This window comes from Empidonax traillii, unplaced genomic scaffold, assembly GCF_003031625.1.
Source record: "Empidonax traillii isolate 1590-97213 ecotype Southwest subspecies unplaced genomic scaffold, ASM303162v1 scaffold1001:size240121, whole genome shotgun sequence".
NCBI lineage: Eukaryota > Metazoa > Chordata > Aves > Passeriformes > Tyrannidae > Empidonax > Empidonax traillii.
In genome coordinates, this window is record NW_020956194.1 from 83,106 (window position 1) to 99,172 (window position 16,067).

Consider the following 16,067-nt stretch of genomic DNA (forward strand, 5'->3'; position numbering starts at 1 on the left):
GAGATATATATACAGATATATAATATAAATATAGATATACTAACAGAGGTGAAAAAAGTCGTATTAGTTCACGCAGTTCACCCTGGGATGTTCCCATCATACCATTTTTGAGCATTTGGAATGGACTTTGAAAATTATTATACTTCATTTGCAACAGTTTCTTTACACGTGCTTTTCACTGGCAAGCAGATTCCACATTCTGATTCCTGAATTTTGTCTGAAGTAGTATAATTCTGTACCACCTCACTATCATCCCAATCCTCCCAGATTGTCATCAGAGTAATACTTATAATTTGTGTGACCATTGTCCTTAGATTTGTTAACAAGCTAATCCTAGGGGTGAAGTTGAAGAGCCAGCTGTCATTTAAGCACTGGGTGCTGGTGGCCCAGAAACAGCTGTAGTTTGGCCCCCTGGGACACAAGAAATAGCATTAGTGAGTTTTATGTTCTGGAGTTACTCAGGTGCTTCTGAACAGTTTTCCCTTCCTCGGTCAAAGGGATGGGCAGATGGGCTGGTCCCAACTATCATGTTTTCCAGGCAAATGGGTTTTCTTTCAACAGGATGCTTGGAAGTTCTTTTCTGTGCTCTGACACAGTGTTATTATTTTTTAAAGTATGCCTGTAGCTCCCTTGTTTGCCAAAAATTAGTGAGTAAGCCTTGTTCAGTTGTGATGAAGAGAAATCTGTGTTGTTGGTTATAAAACGTTCTACTCTGATTCAGATGGGGTGAAATGACGTCTGCTGATTTTCAAAGTAGGTACAAGCACAGAATCATTATGTTCAAGAGTGCATTTGGAAATAATATAAGATAAAGTTTGCATAACAAATCCAGTCCAAGCTCACTGCCGGTGATGTGAATTAGTACTGCTGGATGTCACCCTGATGCACTTGCATTATTGAGCAGACTCTGGAGTTAACAATTGATGAAGCTGGTGTTGAAAGCTGCCAGACATATGAGAACTTCCAGGCATTTGTTTAAAGCATGAATTAAAAATAACCCTTTGTCTGTACAAATAATACCTTCTGAAAACAATGTGGAGGATTTAAAGACCATCCAGTTTATTTGTACCGTTTATTTTCCGCGTCTCTGTTGGTTTGTTCCAAAAAATCCTCATCACCCAGATTAGTCACGTTCACCTTCATTTACGCTTCCCGTTGTGTCCAAGCTGGGACAGGGGAGAAAAGGCAAAGTTTGGGGCAGAGCTAAAGCGTCGCCTTTGCTCAACAAAATGCTCCTGGAAGCCTTGGAAAAGGGACCTAAAATTAGTATAGGCTCTTAGAAATCAAAGCATTGGAAGTCATATGAGTATTTGTTATTTTTGTTGAAAATGGGAATCCTGGTAAAAGGACTCTCGCTCTCTTTGCTTATCTGTTGCTCTACTCTCCTCCTCCTGCTCTTTCCGCAGCTACAATTCTCAGAATACAGTGAACTAGGGCCATGTTGTCAGGATTTCAACCCACTTATCTGGGATATCAGGCTGCAGATTTCCCACTTTTTGCACTCCCAGCTTAGCATTCTTAACACTGTTGCATGTGGCAAGATTCTTTTGGAGAGCTTCCAGTGCTCAGGTACTGTTTGGTTCCTGCAGAGGAGAATCCAGGGAGCTGCAGCACCTCGAGTACCCTTTCCAAAACGTCCACTCTAAGAACTGGATTTTGCAGGCACGTTCAGCAGTGGGAAAATCAAATCTCCCAGGAAATGCTTGATCTATCTGGGTGAAACTGTGGGAAAGGACATGTTCTTTTCTGGCAGTGGCACAGCAATAACTCTGCCTTTGGCCCTCTCTGACTCCTGGGCCTAAAGGAGAGTGAAACAACCTGTTGATTTTCATTTGAAACCCACACCTAGAGGCAGCTGCCCAGCCAGTGTGAGCTCCAGTTGACAGAACATCTCCAGTGTGCATCACCTGGGGACTCTGAGCCATAGTTCTGACTGTGTGAGGGAACACCCTTCCAGAGAAACATGTATATACACACAGCCAGAGGGGAAAAATGTATATGAGTGTGTGTGTGTTCATATCAGTCCAGCCCACGGGGATCCGAGCCACAGCATGCAGCTTCTTGGGCCAGTTTCCTCCTTTTCCCTGTGTCTTAGGGAACAGCTTGTTGATCTCAGGCATATATTTGAATCATACTTTAAAAAGTAAACCCAGTCTTCTGTTCTGATGGAGTCTGTGCCAGCCCCATACCATTGTGCTGCTCTGGTCAGCTTTATTTCCCCCAGGGAGTGACTCCTGAAGGAATGGGGGATCCCTCCCTGTCACTGGAGCTGCAGAAATGTCCGGGAACTTTCTCCCAGGGCAGGGGGAGCGGTCCCAGCTCCTGTCCCGCGGCACTCCTGGAAGCTCTGCTCGATGCCTTGTGTCACACTGCCCCCCCAGGGACGTGTCGTGGACTGCTGGGAGGGGAGTCCTGCCTGTCCACACGCTTTATTCCCAAGTGCCGAATTCTGGCTCAGGTGCTTGCTCCGGGTTTTTTAATTCTTGTCCTTTGTCTGGGGCATCTTGTCCTTCAGAGAAGCACCTTGAACCTCGTAAAGGGAGGGAACACTTGTGCTCATACCACCAACCCCTGAAAATGTGTGTGACCTTTATTTTCGGAGGTCAGACACAGGAAATGGAAGTAGATTTGTTCAGGAGAAAACCTGCCAGCGGAAATGTGCAGTGCTGTTTGATGTGCTGCACTCACAGCTGCCTGCAGCTTAAGCTGCTGTCCACTGCACATGGCCCAGAACCCATAGAGCTGCTTGAACAACCTCCTCTTATCAAGCTGAGACCCTGCATTAGAATTTCCCTCCCTTCTGCTGCTTTCTGTTGGTATTTTCCATGCCAGCATCTGCCTCAGAGTTGCGTCTGCACCCAGTAAAGGACTCACTCCTCTGTGGTGGGTTTCTGTGGTCCTCAGTGCTGTCACCATCATATCTGAACGTTTCACTTCTACACCTTTGGGAAATTAGAGGTGAAAGCCCAATCTATCAAGTTGCTGCAAGGTCTGGACTGGCAGGGAGTGTGCTCACAGTGCTTGCTGTGAGAGGCTGCGTGGTGCTCAGCTGCCAGTTGGGGTTAAACCACGACAGTGCTCAGGGCAAAAGGCTTGTTGATATCCTTTTCAGGTGAGCGCTCAGGGCACCCGCCCCTCTCATTCCACACACCCTGAATTTACCACTTAGAAAAGAAGAAACAAGCCATGGGAGACGATGTTCTTTCTGTCTTTATGCACTCAGTGTAGAAATGGAGGAGGGATGTTTTAGCCACAAGGAAGGCCCAAGGTGTGTGCTCTGCACAGAGCCAGCCTTTTTTCTGAGCTGCACTCGAGAAGGACGTTCGTCCTCCAACAAAAGCAAACAGGTCCACTTTGTACAGAAAGGGGGTTAAAGTCCAGGCGGCATGCAAGGACTGGCTGGCAAAGACTGAATTCGATCCTAGTTCTTCAGGTCAGCATTCATTCCACTGCTCCAGGGCCACCCTCCTTCACTCCACGCTCTGCAGTCTCTGCAGCAAATGCAGAAGTCACCTAAGGCAACAATCTGCTTCACTTGATCCATGAGTGATGTTCATCCAGTGACGATGAAGGAAGCCAGGATCACAGGGAAAATGTGCATCATTAGACCGTATCATAATTCATACACATGGCAGGCTAATCAGTATTTTCAAATATTTAAGACCACAGATTTCTGAGGAATACAGCAGAACAGAATAACTCTCCAGGCAAACTTCCCCACTGTAAATTCTTAGAATATATGCAAGATACCAATTCAGGACCAAATTCTAAGCTCAGACGCTCTCAGATGGAGCCTATATGGCTACATCCAAAAGAGGAGGCTGTGTGGAATATCTCTCTTGTAGTAGAGATATAATAGAGATATGTGCTCTATTAAATAGAAATTTCTGATTTATAATCCTAAATCACAAGCTCCTGTTCTGCACTGATTGCCTTTAGGATTTATCTTGGTGTGCACTGTGACTTCCCAACAGGTCAAATCATCCTTACTTAAGTATTTATCTTGGCAAGCAGACATAAAAAAAAACATTTAAAGGCCACCACATTTGCTGTGGGCATGGCAACTGAAACAAAGAAATATGCAAATCCTTGTGCAAAATTACACTTTTCAAAGAGTTTCACTGAATGGCTGTCAAGCCACAAATGAAAGAAGGCAGAAAACTCCGTTATTATCTTGCAAAGGAGCCAGGTGGGAACAGCGTGGATGGTTTTGGTTCCTGAACATGAAACACCAGGGATGGAGGATGAAGGGCCTGACTTGGTAAGCTGACACCTTTTTATTTCGTGGGTTTTCACAGCTAAATGCTGCCTAGAGAAGTCATATCTGGTGTCTGTCACCCCAGGAAATGCTGTGCTGAGCAGAGTTATGCAGTCCCTCCCAACCTCCTCGTCATTCCAAGCACTTTCTGTTCTTTTGTCATGGGGATTTTAATAACTCCACAGCGGGGGACAAGAGACTTTTTTATTATTTTTTGGTGCCTAATATTGCAAGTTAAAGTTACATCTTAAAATAAAGGCACTAGACCAGAGTCAAAGGCTTCTAAAATTAGACCAAAGTCATGCACTTTTTTTCTTTGAGTTTGCAGCCTTCTGGACTAAAAGGAGGAACTCTTAAGGGAAAGCAGGACATTGGCCTTTTATTTCTAGTAATTTTTGAGGATGTCTTTCTTCATAGTCCCACTGTGACTGTGCAAGGCCATGCTGTTTTTCTGAGCCAGACCCTCGTCCTGTTTGCTCAGGCAAGGAATTGGTTCTCCTCTCCAGGTATATTGTGTCTACTCTGAAGTCAAGAATGGCAGTGCTAAAATGAAACTAGACAGCCAGAAGTACATAAACATGTTGATTTTACCACATTCAGTCCTTGTGAACCAGTTTCCTTACTTCTGAAAGACTAAATATACAAAATATATTGCCAACATAATCCACGCAGAGGCGAGAACTGACTGTTTTGGTTAAACTCTGGTTGCAGAATACTGGTTAGAGAAGGCCAAGTGACACGGGCACAAGGGGAAGATGAGCAGAGCAGATCCAACTGAGGCTTCTTACTCATTGTTTGTGTGTAAGGATGGGTGGGGCACAACAAGAGCATTAAATATATGCATTGGTCAGAGAAGACAGAAAGCGACTGCAGTGAAACCACTGCTTTAATTTAATGTCTGTCTTCATTATACATTGTGGCAGAGGATGGAGAGCAAGCAAAAGGACCCCTTGGCTAATGTAAAACATGACCACCTTTTTGCTCCTTAAATTTGTGCAAGTAATTTTTAGATGTGTATCAAAGTTGTGCTGTGTGAAACAAATTTAAACATTAAAAGCCCAGTAATTTTTGCTTTATTTATACAATATCTGTTAGAAAACTATATAATTACATACCTTCTGTACAACCCGTAAAATATATGTTGGGAATGTTACTAACCTGACTGATTAAAAATGACAACTTTGAAGGATGGGGGATATGTGAGGAAGCTTCGAGGTTTTGTGTCAAGGTAACACTTACAGCCATTATATTCACAGTTCGGTATTTATTGCCCAATTCTGCTTCTAAGTGCACAGCTAGAAATACAAACTATCTCCATGCAGTGTAGTCAGAGTAGTTTCTGATGCTGTGGAGAATTGGATTTTTCACGCTTTGAATTCTTCTCCCTTGTGTAAACACAGTGAAAAAGAACAAAAAGGGGAAGGAACGTTGTTCTACCGAGGAGATTTGCGACCACCTTTGATATGAATATTTAAAGTATCTCATCTGAAAATCCATACAGAACTGCCAGTTTCTAAAATACTCTCCTGTGAAATAGTGCAGTGCTGTGTGAAATACACTGAGACAGATGCTTTCCGTGGCTACGCAAAAGGTCACACAACAGGCAAAAACAATGGCAAAATTGTATTTCTCGCATTAGTTACGGTAAGAGAAAAGGTCTAACACTCCTAATATGCGGGAGGAGTCACAGTGCCTTAGATTAAAAAAAATCCCCACTTTTACAGGTATCATGCTGGTGGACTTTTTTTGCTCTGTCTGAAAAGGAACTGCACATTGGTACGATCTTGTCATAGGCAAATTGCTGAGCCAGTTGCTGTGGTTTTATTACCGCTTACAGGTACCAGTCATAGAGTGGGAAATTCAGTAACCAGCCAAATTTGAGGCCACGTAACTCTTTAAAAAAAAAAAAGAAAAACAAGTGTGAGGTGACAATATTTGCAAATAATTGTCAGAGACACCTCGAAGCACAGGGCTTCCGAAGGCACACGCCCTTAGGCTCTGCATCCTGCGGGATAGGACACGGGTGGGTATGAGCCACGGGCATGTCCTGGGCTCATCCAGAGCGCTGAGGGCAGCAGGGCAGGGGGATTCTGTCCCTCTGCCCCCCAGGTGAGACTCCCCTGCAGAGCTGCCTCCAGCCCTGGGGAACAGCACAGGGAGGGCGTGGAGATGTTGGGGTGAGCACAGAAAGATGATCAGAGGGACGGAGCAGCTCTGCTGGGGAAAGCTGGGGTCGTGCAGCCTGGAGAAGTTTTGGGGTGACTTAATTGTGGCCTTGCAGTGCCTGAGGGGAACTTTCACAGGAAAGATGGAGAGAGACCATTCAGCAGAGCATGTAGTAACAGGACAAGGGGGAATCGTCTCAGAGAGTAGTTTTAGATTAGACATTAGGAAAAAATTCCTCCCTGAAAGGGTGGGGAGGCCCTGGCACAGGTTGCCCAGAGAAGCTGCGGCTGCCCCATCCCTGGAAGTGTCCAAGGCCAGGTTGGACGGGGCTTGGAGCAACCCGGGCTAGTGGAAGGTGTTCCTGCCCACGGCAGGGTGTGGAAGGGGATGCTCTGCGAGGTCCCTTCCCACGCAACCCACCCCACGCTTCCCCGCGGCCGCTCCCGAGCCCGATGCTCCCGTCACGGCTGCCGGTAAGGGGCGGCGGGCGGAGCGCGGAGCGGACGGGCCGGGCCGGGCCGGGCAGGGCAGGGCAGGACAGGCGGGTGCCCGCAAAGCCCGGCGCGGCGCGCGGAGCGGAGCGGGAGGCCGGCCCTAAGATGGCTGTTGTGCGCGGGGCGCCGCCGCTGTAGCGCCGCGAGGAGCCGCCCGCCCGCCCCGCTCCGCGCCCCGCACCCCGCCATGGAGTGCCCGCACCTCGGCTCCAGCGTCTGCATCGCGCCCGACTCGGCCAAGTTCCCGCAGGGCTCGCCCTCCTCCTGGTGCTGCAGCGGTGAGTGCGGCCTGCGCTGCGCGGCCCGCCCGGCCCGCGGTGGCCCGGCCGCTCCTTTGTCCTCGGTGCCCGGCGGCGGGAGGGCCCCCGCGGCCGGGGGAGGGCCCGGGGGCGCGGGGCAGGGCGGCAGCCCCGGCCCGCTCCGGCGGGGCCGCCCCGCGGGACCCCTCCGGGGGGGCTGCGCGTCCCGCCGCCCGTGGGGTGTGCGGGGCAGGGGCTGCCTCACAGCCCGCTGCTGCCCCCGCGGCCCCGGCCGGCCGGGGCGGGCCCGGACTTTGTCCCGGGGCCGGTGCCCCCCGGCCCGGGGCCGCTCGGCGCTCCTTTTGTCCGCTGAGGGGCCGCGAGCGGGCTCTGCCCGGACCGGCGCTGCGGGACCGGGGGCGGCTGCGGGGTCCGAGGGGTGCTGGAAATCTACCAGAGATTACTCTCCTCCTTTTGTTTTGTGTGGGGTTTTTTTTGTGGGTTTTTTTTGTTTGTTTGTTTTTGGTTTTTTTTTGAATATACATCTGTGCGAGGACTTTGGAGAGTGTAGTTTATTGGAGTGCTGCGGCTGGAGGCGTCGCTCGGGACCCCCCTTCGATCCGCGGTGAGGGTGGTCCGGTGGCTCCGTGGGTCGGTGCGGGCGGAGAGGCCGTCTTTTTTTAGTACTTTGCTCTTTGGTTTAATAACGCAAATCACCGCCTGTGCAATATACCCTGCCTTCGGTTCTGCCCCTCGCACGATCTTGTTTGTTCAGGGGGCTTTCCCTTTAAAGGTGCCCTGCTCGAGGTGCTCCAGGTTTAGCTTTCTGATGGGTCACCGCACACTTCCACACAGGTAACCGCCGAGGCGTGCCGTGGATTTTGGTGCGTGTTTTTTGTTTGCTGGAGTTTTAGTCAGGCTCGGTATGAAAGCAGACGCCAGCCCGGTTTAAGGTGGGAAGTAGGCCCCGCTTAGAGGGGCAGCCGGGGGGCCCTGGAGAGAAACCCTCCCACCCCCTTGGGAATGACCGATCGGGGAGCCCTGGACGGCTGGATAATATGAGGTGTCCCTTGTTTTTGAAGGAAAGACGGTTGTCCTTTGTCTGGCAGCGCCGGTGCCTCCGTGTGGGAAGGCTCTGCCTGCTGAACTCGCTCCCTGATTGCAGTTTCCGGGAGCCAAGGTGTGGTAGCGTCGCGGCTTCCTTTGGCCAAACCACTTAACTTTTTTTTTCCGAAATGCTTTTTGATTTGGAGGGTGTTCACCCCTCAGCGCAGTCGTGCAGAGAAACGATTAGAAGGAAGGGGAGAAGCGCAGGGAAACTTGTCCCCGATGTTCCTTTACTGAGAAAAAAATTATTTACAAGAAGTTTAGGTCTGTGGGTCCATCTGTTATCATCGGAATATCAAGGGTGAGCAAAGTTGTCAACCAGAAGCATATGGCGGTAGGGAACCACCCTTCAGAGAACTTCAAAAAAGATAAAAAGTGCCAAAACTAAAAATATATAGGGAGGTATTAATATGACTTCCCAGCTTAAAAAAAACCACCAATTTTACAGCTGCAGGCCCCTGGTTTTCGTGCTGCTTCTGCTTCTCAACAAAGAAGTTCAGCAGTTAGAACAAGTTTTTCTTTGTTGTTCAGAGGTGTTTCTCCCCAACCAGCACTTACAGGGAGAGCCAGGTGCTGGGCAATCAACTGATTTATTTTACAGCTGTGAGGCAGGAACAAGGGAACTCACTGCTGTATCTGAGGGAGTTTCTTGTTTGTAATGCTTTTAAAGAAAATTAAGATAAGTCACACAGTACTCACATAGATAACTGTGGAAATCTTAACAAGTGGCTAGAGAAAAAGTGCATTGAACTTAAAACATTCCAGTGAACAGACAGCAGGCTCTTTTTAATTTAAAGCAAATGATAATCGTTCTTTTTCGAAATAAATGTTGCGTTTCTACCGGTGTAGTAAAAATGCAGTGCCTCACTTCTCATTCCCAGCTAGTAACGTGATTATTGTTGCATTAACTCCCTAGTACCATGTAGAATATTGTGTTTTTTCTTGTTTGTATTCATTTTAGTGACATTAATTTTTTTGAAAGGTATGTAATACTGGCTTGTGTCAAGTCACTGTAAATGCCATGTATTACTCGCTGGTTTTGCTGGTAATATAAAATTGAACAGAGAGAACACCGTATGAAAATTAATATCTTGTGAAAATTTAATGCATTTCCTATTACTCCTGATAGCATTTCTGAAGTTCTGTGGTTTTAGTTCTTTTTGTTCTCAGCGGTGTGGCAGTTGGAGAAAAAACACTGGGGAGGTGATTTTCTGCGGTCTGTAATTACAAGGCGTCTCTCATCAAGTACCTTGTCTTAAACTACCTCAGAGCTTGTTGTCAGTCCTGTTCCTGGTCGCTGCTGACCTTTCCAGAAAAGGCTGGTGATGCAGGAAGCTTTCTGGCAGCCACCTGACGTGCCAGTGATAGCAAAACACTGCAGGGTAGGTTGGAGAGCGAGTTCTTAGCTCGGAGTGCCAGTGGCTATTTTTATCATTATCTGGTGTCTGAGATTTGAGGAGCTGGAGTTGCCATGCTGAGCGGTGCACGTTGGTTAAAGTACCTTTGCCTCGTCTCTCTGCGGAAAACTCCTGATTGCAGCAATAATTTCACAGTGCGGAGGCACTTTGGAATATTGTTACTTGATTCACGACGTCGAATGTTGTGTCATTGTGCGATGGAGGGGGGTTGGATTTGGTGCTGGTGTTTGGAGCCAGCTTTACTCAAGTTACTGAGCACGTGCATCAGCCTCAATGGCTCTTTTGGCCTAAATCGGTTCCCCTTGGGAGCCACCTGCCAGAGTTGGGTTTGGAGGCCTCGTGGTGAAAAAACACTCCAAAAAAAAGCCCTGAGGGGAAGCACTGGCAACAGGGGTGTGTGAATGCGTTTGCTCTGAGTGAGCAAGTAATGCTGTGTGTTCATTTTTGAGTGTCTCTAGAACTTCTGTTGTGTTCCTGTCACATGGGTTGGAGGTCTGAGAGTTGAAGCCACCCCGGTTTAGAGGATGGTTTTGCTTTGCCCCGAGTACTGAATGCAGTCAGGCCTGCTCTGCGCAGTGAGCAGCTTTGCTCTGAGGAGCTGCAGGGCTATCACAAGAGAGCACACCACGATTTTCCTGCACATCCACAGGCTGTGGATGTTGTTTTTGTCATTGGGCATTTAGGAGGAGATGAATATATAAAGTAGAAAATATATAAAGTGCAGAAACCGAAACCAGCTCTTAGTCAGTGCTGTCACATGAAATGCTGCGTGCAGATGTCTGCTAATTCCAATTAGAGTGCAGTCTTTCCAAGCACTTTAATTTCTGAAACTTCTGCTGGAGTTGGAAGCAGAGGAGCTGGAGGCATTGGCAGGACTGCAAAGAGTCACAGACTTGAATCTGTTGAATTTGTAAGCTGGGCCACACCTTCGGCACTGTTGTGCAAATCGTGTAATTATGAAAAGCAGCCTGCAACAGCTCAGATGTGGGGTTTCTCATCAACTTTTCACAGACTCATCAAACCACAGGGAGCTAGCTGTGTCTCACCTAAGCCAGATTACAATCTTCTGAGCACACCTGTGGAAGTCTGAGGAGGTTTTCCGGCTTTTTTTTCCTGCGTGGTTGAAGATTCATTGATTGCTCTCACCGGACTCACTGGTTGTTCAGTGTAGAATTTGAAACTCAGTTTTTAGAAGAACAACTGCAGACATGGGATTGTGTCTGCTGAAATAGAGACTCTGTGATTATTCTTTTTTTAAGGGGGAATTGCACTTCTGAAATGCTTAAAACTGTTGCTTTTCAGATCACTATCAGTTGAATACATTTTCTTTTCCTTAAATAGCATAATTTTGTGAGGTATCGAAGAGCAGTTCTGGCCACAGACTGATATTTCCTACAAAAGCTAAATATATTTGCCTGGCATCCGTTTCTTGCATTCTGACTTGTGTTGAATAAGTTCCATATGTATTGGCATTTGGAGGTGAGGCTGGGACACAAAAGGGGGGAGCCAGCCCCAGGAAGCTGTTTGAGGCCGGTGAACAGTGATGATGGTGGAAATCCACACGCTGAGTTAATGACTTTTTTGTGTGTGTTACAGTGAGTTACCAAAATATGTAATAAATTCAGTTAGTTCAGAGTAACCCCAGATATCCCAAAATGCTTTGTTTTTATATAACTTTTATTTTCTATGTCAGCCCAAGTGTTTTGGGCTGAGCAGGAGGACTGTGAAGGACATGACTGGCCTGGGCCAGGCTGCTCTGGAGGGTTTTTTGTTTGCTGCTTCCCCCCCGGGAGGTTTTGTTTTCTCGGTTCAGTCCCACTGTTCTCCTTTCACTGGGGTAGGTAACACGTCCTGCCACACTGTGATTTTTGGCACTGCACTAATGCAGGCACTGCCAAAACAAGTAGGGTGTAAAAGCTCAGGTACACAGACTTTTCACCCTCTTGGCTTCCCTTTCCATCCCAGCTGCCCTTTAATGTTTCTTCTCCATCTCCATGAGAGTTTGTGTCTGTTTGCTTTTCCTATTTTGTTACTAGAAATCCTCATTTATTCTTTCTTTCCATGATTTTCCATGATTACTAGAATATAGGGGGAGGGAAAACTTGCTGGAACCTTTTTCCTAAGGAAAATCCAGGGTGAGCTCCTGGACAGTGTGTGGGCCTAAAGTATTGTATGTGTGAGGATTATTTGTCACCCTGCAGCTGGAAACTGCCAGATTTGTCCTGAAATTTAAATGACAAAACAAGTATGTTTAAAAAAAAATAATTACCCCTTTTTATTCAGTCACTTAAATTTAATTTCAAAGTTGGGTAGCCTTTCATCTTTTTCTCTGGGTCACTGCGGTGCAGGAATGCTTGTTAGGAACTCTCCTGTGCAGGTTGTTACATCTCCTTAGATTCATCCCCTGGTGGTGGTTTAGGTAAAGCTTGTTAGACTTGGTTTTTTTTAGACTCAGTCTTGTTTTCCTTTAAAATTGTAACTTTGTTTTTTTTTCCATTTGGTTCAATTACTGCTGTGTGAGCAAACCATGGGGTCAGTAGTTGGCCTTGGAACTGATTCTGTTAGAAGATGAATGTTTATTGAGATGGGGTAAAAGTCTTAATTTCAGTCTCATGAGATAGACTTAAATTTCCTTTTAATTACAAAACAAAGGAGAGCCTTTTTTTTCCCAAATACTTAATATATTTTAAAAGCAGTAAACTTTAATTGATGGTGATTAGTATTTTCTACATTTTCTTTTCAAAAATGTGTCTATATTCCCAACAAAACCACAGCAGACTTCGAAGGAGGAATTTTTTGTGTTTGGAAATGACTCCTCCCCGTGAGGAGGAGGATGTCTGGTCCGAGGCACTGTGGAAGCTGGATGAGACACTTGTGTGCAGGGCAGGCTCTTGAACTGCCCTCAGATTACAGCCAATCTCATTACCACCGCTTTATAAATTTAAGCAGGATAGTTTTCACCTGCCTTTCCCAAGCCCTTCGAGCTGTGCAGGAGTTAAACAATATCAATGCATTGTTCTTTGTTTTTCTGGTCGTTCCGAGGTGCTGAGGCTGACAGAGTTAGCCTAGGTAATTAATATATTTTTGGTGACATCTGTGTCTGAGGTTGACAGAGTGAAAGTTTCCAACGTGGTGTTTGGAGCGAAATTGGGCTCTGAGCCTTTTCTCACTCCCTTCACTGGGTAACCCCTTCGTGCTTTGCTTCCTGGCTTAACAAACATCCATGGCCTGGGTGAGAAGTGGTTAAAGGCCCTGAATTAAAATAATCCACAGAGGCTGGAAAGTGCAGCTGAATCAGAAATTTAGATCTGAAAACCAGTTAGGGCTGTTCCAGTTTATATTTTGATATTGTTGGAGGAAACAGTTTTTATTGTAGAGTGAATTACGGTTGTTTTCATTGCTTTATGGTGCCCTCGGTGTGGGAGTAGTGTAAGATTTTGTGTCCTTCTCCCTGATTATAAGAGGGTGTGTTAAATTGCCTGCTGAGTACATTTACTATTTAGCAATCTCATCTGGGGTGTCCAAACAATCCTCCGGTGCTCGGGGTTGTTTTACCCCCCCAGGAATATCTTGCGTAATTTTGGATCTCGCAGACGCCGTTCGGAAATTTCTGTGGCAGATTTTATTCCTGTTTGAATCGGATCCAAGGGCCACGGGTGGCCTGGCAGGGCAGGGTGGTGGTTCTGGACGCTGGCCTGCCCCCAGCAGAGCGAGCAGACAGCATTTACGCTGGGGAGCAGGATGGTGCTCTCAGGTCTGGGGCTGGGGGTTGGAGGTCCTTATCCATTGCAAACAGCGAAATACTGATTTTTCAGGCTGATTCCTAGGTGTGAATATGAACGCCTGCTTGTCCATGTCCATGTGCTCAAAATAGCCACGACCCTTTAAAATTTTATTTATTTATTTTTTTTTTACTCTTTGATTCACGTTTTTAGTTTGGTAACATTTTTGTCCACTGAGCATTCGATTCCTCCCTTGTCTTGTTCACAGGGATAGTTAGCAATTATATTACCAATACTACAGAAGTGAGTTTTGCTGCTGTTGGGAATAGGAATGCAGCAGATTCAGGACTAAGTTACAGAAAGAAAGCAAGAAGGCTTCTTGCTGTCTTTTCCTTCCTATTTCCAACCTGAATGTTTTGACCTGCTATTGATTGCTACCTGACCCAAAAAGGTTCCTTTCCTTAAGGGTTTAAAAATGACATTCCACTGTTGGCTTTGCTGTTTTTTTTTTCTGGCTGCTGTCTGAAAATGGGTATTTGTGTGTCTCACTCTAACAAAATGATTGGATAACTTTTGTTTTTTGTCCCATGCTACTATTGCACCGAGGAACAGTATCTGTTTTTCTGTGAGGGCTAAAAGCATTCCATTTTAAAATGTGTAAATGAATAAGTGTATGTATGCATTTAAATTTGGATGTTAATTTAGTTATCAAAGTAACCAAACAACTAAAAATTGGTTTTAGAATGTAAAGGAGAAGCAGAGGCAATGATTCTTTTAAAAAATGCTTTTGGGCACATTTGTTCCTTAAAATAAACCTGTCTCTGATGTTTGACTTTTTTTTTTCTTTTAAATTATATTTTTCACTACTGTTTTTCATCTTATCTATATTAAAAAAAATGATCTGTGTTTGTTACACGGTATTTAGTGGTCCACAGGCCAAGGAGCACTGGCTGCTTTCTCAGCTCGCACAGAAGTGGTTACAGGAGGAGTCTCCAAGTGCCTCATCTGGCTGTATTTTTAGAATTGCTTCAAGTGGTGGGGTGAGGATCATACTGACCCGTCAAAAGGAAAGGGAGAGCAAATCTGCACCGCCACAGTTTTCTCTGAGGCAGTGTCACTTGCCACTTTGCATCAAAATCATCTTATTCAGAAGCTTAGGAACACTATTTTCCACCGTATAATAGGAAGGGGAAATACTGTGTTTTACAGAATGATTTCTCTGAGTGGAATCTGAGCACTCATTTGTTACACAGCCCACAAATCCCTCCGTAAATGGAGCATCAATCCATCCCCAGGAGAGCAAATCCCCCTAGTGCAGACTCATTCAGAACTGTGGGAGCATTCAGAGATGTGCCTCCAGCTTCCCCTTCCTGGAAATCACCAGGAGTTATGCCAAGCAGAATGAGCAAGGTATGGCTGATCACCACAGGGTCCCCTCACGATCACCCAAATATGTCCTTCTCAAGCTTGACTGGGTTTTTCTTTTCCTTACTGAACACTGACTCCAAATGCAGCCTTGGGAAGCAGGAACGCTGCTGGCACCACGCTCCTTGCAGAGCAAAGACGCAGCTTCCCCGCTGCAGGGAAGTTCCAGCGATGTAAAAACCTCCAACCGACCGCGGGACGCTGGGGTTTGTCAAACAGCAACTGCAGAGCTGAGAAAGTGCCAGTGGAGAAAAGCAGCAGGAAGAGGAGGAGACCAACAGGAAGCAGGTTCTGAAAGGCAGCCAAGCTTCGAAACCTGCCCGCTGCAGTGTCCACCCCGAGGGCTGGCACAGGCGCAGCACCACGTGGATGCGGGCCGGCTGGTGGCTGTGCCAGCACGGCAGCACCAGTGCCCCCAGGCCAGAGCTGCTGCAGCACTGTGCCTACAGCAGGGGCTTAAAATAGCCCTTCATTGCATCACTACAGAAAGGGCCACAAAATACACTAGGAGCGATACTGAGGTCCTTCTGTGGAAAGCACAAAGAACGGGAACAAGATTAAGGTCACTAAACGATCTCAAACATTCCCCACGGCCCTCACAAAACAGGCTGGACTTTGCTCTCAGAAGGAGCTGCAGCAATATTACAGTCCCACTTGTACAATGACACTCTGCTAACACAGTGACCTGCACAGACACACCTCTGGCCTGACTGACCTTTGCTCAGTTCACGTTGTGCTGTCCCAGTGGCTCAGCTACCCCAAAATAAGCTAAACTGAAAAAACCCCACTGCTACTCCCCTCAGCATCTACACCAGCAGCACTATTGACACAGCTGTGGCAGCAGTGGGATAGGGACACTGCTGAGCAAACTGTCCCCCAGCCCTTGGTGACAAACACATACATGTGTGCCCTGTGGATGCTCTGTGGATGTTCTGTGGATGGATGTGGGTATTTACACACATGGCTATCAAAAACACCCACAAGAACACTGTCGGAAAGAAATGTGCTACTTTACCTCTCTCATGACTTTATTTTGCCTAGCAATCCCTCAGTGCCCTGTTTAATCAAGATATGATAGCAGGACACGGCCAGGGGAGCAACTTTTCCTAGAATAAGTAAGTCATTGAAGTGCCCAGCACATTCCTAGGGCTGAGGAACATCCGTCAGAGAACAACGTGAGCAGCTCCATCTGCATGGAATTCCCGTCCCTCGCTGGCTTCAGCTCGGTATTTGGATTA

The 16,067-nt window shown here is 46.7% G+C and overlaps 1 protein-coding gene across 1 annotated transcript in view; it reads left to right on the forward strand.

Annotated features, from left to right (window-relative positions):
- The first annotated feature begins 7,047 nt into the window (after window positions 1-7,047).
- USP3 (ubiquitin specific peptidase 3) overlaps window positions 7,048-16,067 on the forward strand; it is a 33,499-nt gene continuing 24,479 nt past the window's right edge. The window contains exon 1 of the mRNA XM_027903944.1: window positions 7,048-7,196. Coding sequence (XP_027759745.1) covers window positions 7,106-7,196 — 91 coding nt within the window. The 5' untranslated portion in view covers window positions 7,048-7,105. The remainder of the gene's footprint in view (window positions 7,197-16,067) is intronic.